Genomic DNA, 10,973 nt, shown 5'->3' on the forward strand with positions numbered 1-10,973 from the left:
ATATTAATTACTGCTTTAGTTTATTTATTAATACTTATTATTATATATTTTAGTAAATGTATTTTGTTCTTTTCAAGTGTCCCTTTGGAGAATCAAATATTAACTATCTAGAATGTAAACCTTACATTTTCTTAGTTTTGTTATCACATAAAAAATTAAATTTAAATTTAAAACATCAACATAGATGAATGAGTGTTACATTATCTAGACATCATATAATAGAGGAGTACTAAATCTCTCTTCTTTTCGTGACTCACTCTCCCTCCAATAATTTAAAGAAAAAAGACCTTGCCTATATTCGAGTTTCTCAAATGTGAAAACTTCTACAGCAACATATCACACATTGGCAAGTTAAAATGACATAGGTTTTGACCAAAGACAACTTCAATCAGAGTCCAACACTAAAATATTAAATAAATTGAGTTTGATGATTTATAAATTCATTTTTATTTAAAAATAATTTAAAATTTATATTATTAAAATTCTTTCAAGGAAATATGTCATTATCTTCATCCGGTGGTTTCATATAATACATGGTATGAAGAGTAACCGAGTAATAATATACATTAATTTGTCTCATTCTTCTCCATAGTTTTCTTCTTATTATTTTTTGCTGTATTTATTACTCTCATTATATATAGTGACATCAACCCACTTTTGAAAGAGAGTATTATAAATAGAAGGATATATAATAGAGTTGTAGCAAACATTTATAGAAAGAGATGGAGATAATGAAGATAGTATTAATGGTTGTTTTTATAGGTTATAGTAATATATATAGTGTTGAAGGAGAATTAGTTGAAAATTTCTACAAGTTAAAATGTCCAAAGGTGGAATCCATTGTGACAAAGGCAGTGACCACAAAGTTAAGCCAAACCATTATAACTGGACAAGCAACTCTTCGTCTATTTTTCCATGACTGCTTTGTTCAGGTGCCTTCTTCTTCATTCCTATATTTCTTATATATCTCATTTATATTTATATTTTATAACAACAGTACTCATTACTTACAATACATTTCAGTAAGTAACTAATCTTTTCGAAAGTATATGACTGAATCGGTCAAATTTTCGAACTGTTACTGAATCTATGGGCAGACAAGAGACAATTTGGCGAACTATTGTTCCCAGCTGAACCTTCTATATTTTATTAATATGATACTTTATAGTATAGTTGAATCTTATATTACTAGGTAAATATCTAATTCTTAATTGTTAGTTATAATACATATAATATATATATATATAAATAAAAGTGTTTGGAAATCATAAAAAATTACTACACTAAGAAGGATAGTGATCATATAAGGTTTTTTTATTCTCTCAAAATTGTGTCCTTCCTCGCATGATCATGGATGCTAAATTAATTGTCAACTATGATTATCATACGCAGGTTTTAACATAGTTGTTTCCTTATAATTCTTCTTGGTTATTTTTTTATTCAAATTTGTTTTTGTTTATAACGTCATATATGTACTATGGATAGAGAAAATGATGTACAAATTTATGTTATAAGAGATTTTTACATAATTACTATATTATTTACTATTTTTATCATCATTAACTATTAAATAAAATTAATACGAATTGATGTTGAATAATATATTGATTATATATAAAATTTAACACCATCCATACATAAAGAATGATCTATATGAAGATAAACTTTTCAAATTTTAATCATTACTTCTATAGTTGTAACGAGAAAGAGATGTTTCATTGAAGGTATGCTATACCAACCAAGAATATTTAACAGTTAACACCATAGAAGAACTTAAACAAATTTCACACTTAATTTAGGAGAAAAGCAAGAACAAAACGTATATTGATATATAATTTTTTTCATTTAATTAATAAAAAAAGATAATGATGTAGGGATGTGATGCTTCAGTTATGATAGCATCAGAAAATGGGGATGCAGAAAAAGATGCATCAGAAAATGTTTCATTAGCAGGAGATGGATTTGACACAGTGATTAAGGCAAAACAAGCAGTTGAAGCTGTATGTCCTGGAATTGTTTCATGTGCAGACATTTTAGCACTTGCTACAAGAGATGTTGTAGCCTTGGTAACCAAATATTTATAGTTTCGTTCTTTCTTTAAACACATTTTTCTTCATGTTCTTATGAATGTTCTTATGAATGTTTTTAAGTGCAAATATTTCAGCTTGGAGGCCCTTCATTCAATGTAGAACTTGGACGTAGAGATGGTCTTGTTTCAAAAGCATCAAATGTAGAAGGAAACCTTCCAAAAGCATCATTCAATCTTAACCAACTCAACAACATGTTCTCAAAACACAACCTTAGCCAAATTGACATGATTTCACTTTCTGGAGCACACACTATAGGTTTCTCACATTGCGACCAATTTTCGAATCGTTTATACTCATTCTCATCATCATCGTCGTCATCACATGTAGACCCCACTTTAGATTCTAACTATGCTCAACAATTAGAATCCGAGTGCCCTCAAAACCCTGACCCTTCTGTTGCAGTTGCACTTGATCTTCAAACTCCTTCTACTTTTGACAACTTGTATTACCTAAACCTAGTTGCTGGAAAAGGGTTGTTGAGTTCGGATCAAGTTTTATTCACTGACACTGCATCAAAGTCAACGGTGGTTGACTTTGCAAATAACCCTAATGAGTTCAATGGTGCTTTTGTTACTGCTATGAGGAAGCTTGGAAGGGTTGGAGTCAAGATTGGTAATCAAGGTGAAATAAGGAAAGATTGCACAAAATTTAATTCTTGATGATGGTTCAATAGAATAATAAGTTATATGATTATTTGAAGAAATTAAATTGTCACAATCTTTGATTTCTATGTAAGTGTGAGGTATTACGAGTTTTAAAGTGGAATAAAGAAATGTAATAAATAATAGTTTTTGTCATTTTCCAATAATTATATATTGTCCATCAATAAAAGACAAACAAATTTATCACCAAATTGTGATCAGATTGAATGAGTAGTAGTTGTGTATTGACATAGATAGCTAGAGTATAGAATATTTATGTTATCAATTCATATATTATAATACAACTTTGTTAAATAGTCGTAAGGAATGCCTTATTAGTCATAGTGCTGATAAATGAAAAATACTTGTGATTTACATCAACAAATTTTAAATATTTACTCAGCCACATAATAATAGCTAAAAATGATATATTTGATTGGAAAATAAAGTATTTAAAAAATATGTACTTAGTTTGTCAGTATTTTTTATGAGTGTAAGATCTATACATCGTCAATGATGACTAAATGTTAACATTTAATACAATGAGTTCTATTAATTCAATGGAATCAATGACTATAAGTCCACGAGGTCATGAGTTCGAGTCATGGAGGCTCCCTAAAAAAATACTATAGGAAGTATTTAAGCTTAATAGGTGGCACGCTCAATAAATTTATGGGTCTGAGAGGTTGGATGTGAAGGCTGGGGTGTTACAGTTACCACTACCAATTCTGGTACCACAAAAAAAGAGGGAGAAAAGAGTCAAAAATGCTTCGGCGAAAAGGAGAGAAGAAAAGTTGAGAAAATATGTCTTAACTGGTGTGCTTTTTCCGTATGGGGAACACCTCTATTTATGGGCGAAGGGCCCCAACAACCACATCAATCTGCCATCCTAGAAATTGATCTAATCTCAAATAGTCAGATTAATCCGACGACCAAGATGAAGCTAACGATAATAATTAATTGGGGAGTGCACACATGTGTTTGGGCATTTTGGTTCTGTCTACCCACTACAAAACTCTTATACCCTTTGGGCCACACCCTAAGCGTTTGTTTGAGAGTTAGATTTTGAAGGGAAAGGAAAGAAAAGAGAAGGCTTGAGAGTCATCTCAAAAGTGTATTTTCTGACTCTCAAGTCTAACTTTTCTTTCCTTTCCCTCCAAAATCCAACTCTCAAACAAGCCCTAAGAGTTCACTTTAAGGCTTATATACTCTCTTGAAGTGTTTCTACCATCCTATGTGAGATTTGGAGTTTTTTCATTTTACACCCCATATGTCCCTCTCTGTTCCAACATATATTAGCATAAATATACATTTGCAAGTACGTAATCTTTAAATTTATACATATTAAATATATAATCACACACACACATATATATAGGGATGACAACCCGTTTAGATTGACATTTTTAGCAGGTCAGATTGAGGATTTGAGCCATTTTAACAATAAGGGTTAGGCCGGGCTAGCCCATATTTTGGCGAGCCAGACCAAGACGGGCCAGGCTAGCCTGTATTGTCACTTATAACCTTGAGTCTCCATGTTTATCTTAGAATTTCTGTAAAAGAGAAATGCATGTTTGTGTTTAGTAGATAAAGTATGTACCTTTGCTCAACCACACTAGTTACTGTCAAGGGTTGAGATGCATTATCATCACTTTTGTTATAAACATTTTTAAATATTAGATGTGTTACATATTTAGTACCATGCTTAGTAAATTCTAGTATTAGAACTTCAATCCAACTTTCATAAATGTATATCTTTTTTTGTCAAATATGAACATCGTACTAGAGAGATAGATCACATTCCATCTCACGCACTCATCAAGCTAGAGATGATTGTCTATGTTACCTCTTCATGACAACCTAGGATCAAATTATTTGTTCTAATGATTTTCATTTTATTATGAAACCAACGATAAAAAATGTAATTATCATTTAAATACATTAAATTTCATTAACAAAAATGCACTTATGAAAATCTCATCAACCCATGATAAAAAATATAATTATCATTTATTTGTTCTAATGATAATGTAGATGATGATAAAGAAGAAGATTTGAAAAGCGTTGATGGTGATAGTAATAGAAAAGTGAAGACATATTCTTCCAACATAGCATCTAACATGTTTGTAGTCAACTCGTTAACATGTTTGTAGTCAATATTCTCTAATAACATCTTGATAACCGCTCAACATACCCAATGAAATAGATATAATTGGTTGAATCCCATTAATAATTTTTGTTGTCTTCTTCTCTTCTATTTATTCTTACGTCCTTTATTTAATTGCTTATGGCCAACATTGCACGAGCCAAAAATATAACTGAATTTTGCAAGGATATCAGGCCGTTAGTTTCTCCGAGTTTAAAAAGTTTTTATTGGAGATTTTGTTCAATCACAAACATAATAAATTACATATATTTAATGGAGGACTATTCTTTGATGTGGAAGGGGATGACGTGGAAATAGCGACTTCGCATTAAACTAGGTTAGGGTTGATCTTGGATCATCTGAGTTAGATTGATTCAGGCTTAATATTGTCATTTGACGACTTTTAGTAGATGAAAATGGACATTATTGCCCAAGTGATGGGTAAATCATATTTCTCGCCTAGTGGTATCCTCTTTTAATATTGGTTGAGATTAACTTACCTTACCTTAAAGGAATGTCTAATGATTGCATAGATGATGAGATAAACCTTTCTAGAGTCACCCAGTCAGTCTAGCATGTCTAATCCTCGGATATGGCAGTTTCTAGGTGTTATCTTCTAGAGAAGTCTTTAATTTATAAGCTACCTTGCAAATCAGAATCTTAGTCTTATTAACTGTAATAGGCCTATTTGGGTCCTATATCATGTCTTAGACTTTATGAGTCCTTGTCCTTTTCTGATGACTAATGCAATACACATTTTCATATGTGCAATGGAACAAGGACTACATCCCTCTTTTCTTTGTGTGTGACCGAGTTGTTTATATCTTAATATACATTCTTACATTGAGTTTGAAAGTTGTGAAAACTTCAATAGCAAGATATCACTCTAGGAAGTGAAAATGACCTAGGCTTTGGACCTATACAACAATGGATGGGTGACCACCAAGTAATAGACTCCGTCTCATTACTTGTTCTTAGCTTTTTAGTACTACTTTTATTATGCACCATTATTTGGGCTTAAATGTGACGTCAAAATAGGACTATTACCTTTTACATTAAAGAGAAAACAAAAATGTAATTTCAAAATCTTCTACTAACATGAATCACTTTGATAATTTCTCAACCACACTGAAAGAAAGAGAGCTATATAAATAGAAGTTTGAGAATAGAGCTATGGAGACATTTTACATAGAGAACAAGATAGAGATCATAAGGGTGTTGATGTTTATTGTTTTTTTTCGAAGCTGTGAAACCTGAGTCATACGTCATACATCAAACTGAAAAAGGTCTCGTATTAGGTTTAACCAGTTTAAACGGTTAAACCGTCTGGTCGGACCGGATGATTTCATATATAATTAATAATTTTACCAATAAATATATAATTATATATAAGTGTAAAATTGTGTATAATTAATAATTATGTATAATTATATTGAAATAATATATCCTAATATTTTTTGGACCGAAGTAAAATAAAATATTAGAGTAGTATTCTGTTTTTTTTTAATTTTAAGTAAACCGCCTGGTTTACTCTATGGGTTATTCAAGTTTAATCCAGTTTAATACGGTCGGACCAGAATTTTCCTAGTTCAAAGTGATCTAACTCTCATTCAATTAAGATCACAAACTACAACCGTTTTCAAATCCGATTAATAATCAAACCGATAGAACCGTTTAATACGGTTTGGTTCTCACCACCCTCGTTCCTTTACTATTATATCAAGTTGTGAAGGCAAATTAGGAGAGAATTTCTATACAATTATCCGATATGATTTTCTAGTCTTTCCTGAGATAGGAACTCACTATTAATTTTGATCATACCACACCACAACCGGACAAGCAACTTTGCGTCTAATTTTGCATGACTTTGTTGAGGTGCCTTCCTCAATTTATATATTAATTTCCTTAGTATCTCTTTTATATCTCTTTTATATAGTTATTATATGTATATTTGTGTTTTAAATAGTAGTTATGATTATTCAGTTATTATGCATTTATCGCAATTATGGAAAATATAGGAAAAATGTTATCATGGATTGTAATGTTATTAGAGAGACTCCCAAAACTATAATATTGTGGTTAAAGTTATAATTGTGAAGTGTAATTTAAACCATGAAAAATAGAATAAAAATTAATTTATCTTATCCTAATAGACTAAAAAGAACCACATGCATGCATATGATTTTCTCAAAATTGGTTTGCTTCTATTGGTGGTCATTGTCATGGATGCGAAATGAATTATCAAACTACATTATCAATCACTGTCTTTGCATAGCTGTTTCCTTTTCTTAAGTCTTCTTCTTCCTTTTTTAATATAATTTTTTATTTATATTGTCATTTACTTATAGATATAGTATGAAGTTGAACTTATCTCAATTTTCTATCATGATTTTCATGTCTAGGGGAGGCTTATATATTCTCTTTTTCTTTCTTAAATGCTATATATGTAGAATCAACCACAAAATTACAATGGCACATTAGACTAGTATGCGTAACTTTCTATTTAAAATTTTAAATTTAGTAACATAGTTTTCTAGAAAGGGCGATGAGTCACTCAACACAAGTGTACACCCACGTAAACTTTGCTATTAAGAATTCATTCAATGAATCATATATTATTAATGATAAAAGCATATTCCACATATTTTAATCATTGTTTTAATCATTATTTTGGGTATTCCAAATGTGAATGAAAAAATATCACATTATGTAAAAAATGGATGAATTAAAGAATATAGAAGTGAGTGGACCTATAGACCTAATGCTTTAAGATTTTAGACCAATACAAATCCACTTATATGTTTCTTTCACTTACTCTATGGAAAAATGTTATAGCTCATAGCTGAATTTTTCAATAGGTGGTATCAGAATTGATAGTTTGATAGTTCAGCGAGATCAACAGATCCATGTGGGATCCTTGTGTCAAAAGTCTTCCTTACGAGAGTTCAAGGTGGTGTGTTCCATTGATGAAATGATAAGCCAACGGTGATGCAAATAGATAGAGAGTTGAACTCTCGTGTATCCGATTCTCAAAGGGGGTAACTCACACTTGAGGTGAGATGTTGGGTATTCCAAGTGCGATGAAGAAATTCAACATTGCGTAAAATTATGAGTTAAAGAACATATAAGTAGATGAACTCATAATCCTAAAGTCTTAAGATTCTGGGTCAATATATATTGTTAGACATACTTATATGTTTCTTTCACTTAGCCTATAGATGAAAATCTCTCAACAACTAGTAATGGATCAAATACTAAGTTTTAGTAATTTAGTTTACATTTCCTTAATACTCGATCATAAACATAATATATAGTTTTTAATATATTTTATTTATTATTTTAACTTTAATTTCAGACAAGATTTATTTAATGTTATTTTGCCCAAATCATGAGTGGTGGGAACGTGGGAGTAATATTAGTGGAATGGTGAGAAAATGAAATAGTACCAGAATTCAAGTACTATGGGTGAGAAGGATTAGGCCTAAACTGTGTATCCCATTGATTCAAGAAAAAAATATTTAAAATGATATTCAAATCCTATAAATTTTTTAGTTTTTGTGAATGAGCCTGATCAGGTTTGGCCAGACCTGTCCATTTTGACATTTTTATTAACAAGTCCGAATATTCTATAGAAACAAAATCTCACCTTTGATGTATTGTTCATGATTTAAAATAAAAGCGTTATTCAAATTACATGCAAGGATATAATAGCAAACTACTTTTATTTTTTCTTCCCCTTAATGTAAATATGGAGAAAAAATAAATATTATTTCTCCTCTCATGCATTTAAACGAACAACAACGAAAAACATGTTAACTTTTCTGACATTTTTTGGAGTTCTTCTCTATCGACTTGTTTTCATAACTTTTTTATAGTCCAATTTTATATTTTAACCAAACAAACATCGAAAAATATTTTACATTATTTCCCTTTCCTTTCATTGTCGAGTTCTTCTACATGTCTTCTTTATCACTCTCATTTGATGCTAATCATATTTTAAACAAATTTAATTCAATAGTTTAACATTAAGATCTCTACATTTGCTTAAGAAAATGAACAAATCATTACTCAATAAAGTCGATTTATGAAATTGTCATCTTGATTGTTCCTTTGCAATATTTATCACTTATCCTTTTATTTCTCCATTTTCTTCTTTTTAATTTTACATTATACATTGTTTCCTATAATGTAGTGTTTTAATTTAAAATAAAAAAAGAACAGCTTAGTGTATGATACTTCTACTTAGTTGGGTAGGTCGATGATACATGTATATATCGATCATTGCCTCACACCTAATGAAAATATTATATACACCGTATTATTGTACAATACCTTCAGTTCAGAAAAAGCTACGGTAACTAAAATTATATGCCTTTCGTATTTATATTAAAAAATTGACAAAAAACTTGCAATATTAGTTTAATCAAATATTATATTTCCTCCTCCACTCTCGTTTTCTCTCTCTGAAGGATGAGAGCAATGGTAATTAGTAAGTGTTAAACTATTGAATTAAATTTGTTTCAATGGTAATTAGTAAGTAGCCATTGAAACTAAAAGTCACCTCGAACCCCATCCGGAAAAGCCATTCATGTGTTATTCTATATGGTGATGGTTGGACTAGAATGTATCTATATGTTGAATCCGGGCAAGAGTCGATCTTGATTTGCTTGGGTTTCTATATGAAAATGTACTCTAACACTCAAGTCAATATGAATGAAGATATGTATGGAGAGTATAAGGATGAAAAAGTATAAGTGAAAGAATTAAGTGTCAACTTCCTTCTAAGAGGTACTCTCTATTTATACTTACAAGTCATTTACCTACCAATAGGAATATTATCAGAATCTGAAGACACCAGGGCATAAACAATGAACATCCGCTATGAACGAGGAGCACTTATTAGGACAAGGTCATTCAAGATCTCGCTAACTCATCTTGCCCACTCTAGGTTAAAGCTGACGAGAGACACTAGTAATTCTTTGGAATAATTCATGACCACCCATGTTCTTCATGATCGACAACGTCTAGGGGCACATGAAGTTCCCTCACCCGACATCATCGTGAGGACAATGAGGCAAAAGATAGGGGAAGACCTAACAAAACCTCGACAAAACTGTTACTATTTTGTCCTCCTCTAAGACATTTATCCTCACCATTTTATATAAGTACAAAGAAGAAAACATGTGATGAAGGTTACTTAAGGTTGAGAATAAAGTAAGCAGCAAAGAGACAAGTTTGCAAAGGTTCAAGGATTCTTCACAACAAAACAAGGTAATGAAATGAAAGAGGAGTAAAGTCCTATTTATATGAAAATAGGATGAAGATAAACATCGGACAACCCATACCCTCTCAAAGGTCACCTTGATCACATCATGGCCGTACATTAGCACTCAAGTGTATATCCAATGGCAAGCACACAAAAAAGAGCGACAAACATTAACCGACGAACAAAGAACTCAACATCTCGACCGTACAAAAACATTCGAATAAAATCCAACAGAAGACACTCAATTCGAGGCAGAAAACATCAACACATTAGCGAAAACACGAAGGCAAAGGCCACGTGTACCTAGTGCCTCATATTCGCTTATCGTACAAATCCCCAAATGGCAATGGAAACCGAACCCGTGGGTACCCGCCCGAACCCGATCTGAATTTAACGGGTTAAACCCGTTGTTATTGGGTTCGGGTTCGGGATTTACCCGATGTTAATTTTCGGGTTCGGTATGTGTGATACCCTACCCCGAACCCGCCCCAAACCCGTTACAGTTAATAAACTAATATTTTAATTATATGTTTTAACTTAACCCTAGTTTTGTGTTGTGCCTATTTCCCCCAAAGTTAGAAACAAATCAACTCCACAACTGCACAAGCAGTGCTTCACTGCTTCTCCCACACGCACAACTGCACAACAACACAAGCAATGCTTGTCCCACGCACAGACAGCCCCACATCTCCATTTTATTTTCATCTTCTCCACTCATTTTTATCTTCATCTTCTCCACTCGTGTAGTCGTGTTTCTCTTCATCTTCTCCATTGGTTTTCGTCTTCATCTTCTCCAAAGGCAAAGGAACAATCATCTTTATCTTCTTCAT

At 31.6% G+C, this 10,973-nt stretch overlaps 2 protein-coding genes across 2 annotated transcripts in view; both read left to right on the forward strand.

Annotated features, from left to right (window-relative positions):
• Nucleotides 1–360, forward strand: part of LOC109358064 — a 5,200-nt gene extending 4,840 nt beyond the window's left edge. Inside the window, exon 14 of the mRNA XM_019602131.1 lies at nucleotides 330–360. Coding sequence (XP_019457676.1) covers nucleotides 330–360 — 31 coding nt within the window. The remainder of the gene's footprint in view (nucleotides 1–329) is intronic.
• On the forward strand, nucleotides 682–2,912 carry LOC109358785 (peroxidase 55-like). The gene is made up of 3 exons (XM_019603228.1): nucleotides 682–932; nucleotides 1,875–2,066; nucleotides 2,165–2,912. The coding sequence occupies exons 1-3, from the start codon at nucleotides 723–725 to the stop codon at nucleotides 2,747–2,749; spliced, it is 987 nt and encodes a 328-aa protein (XP_019458773.1). The 5' UTR covers nucleotides 682–722; the 3' UTR covers nucleotides 2,750–2,912.

Source organism: Lupinus angustifolius, chromosome LG10 (assembly GCF_001865875.1).
Source record: "Lupinus angustifolius cultivar Tanjil chromosome LG10, LupAngTanjil_v1.0, whole genome shotgun sequence".
Taxonomy (NCBI): domain Eukaryota; kingdom Viridiplantae; phylum Streptophyta; class Magnoliopsida; order Fabales; family Fabaceae; genus Lupinus; species Lupinus angustifolius.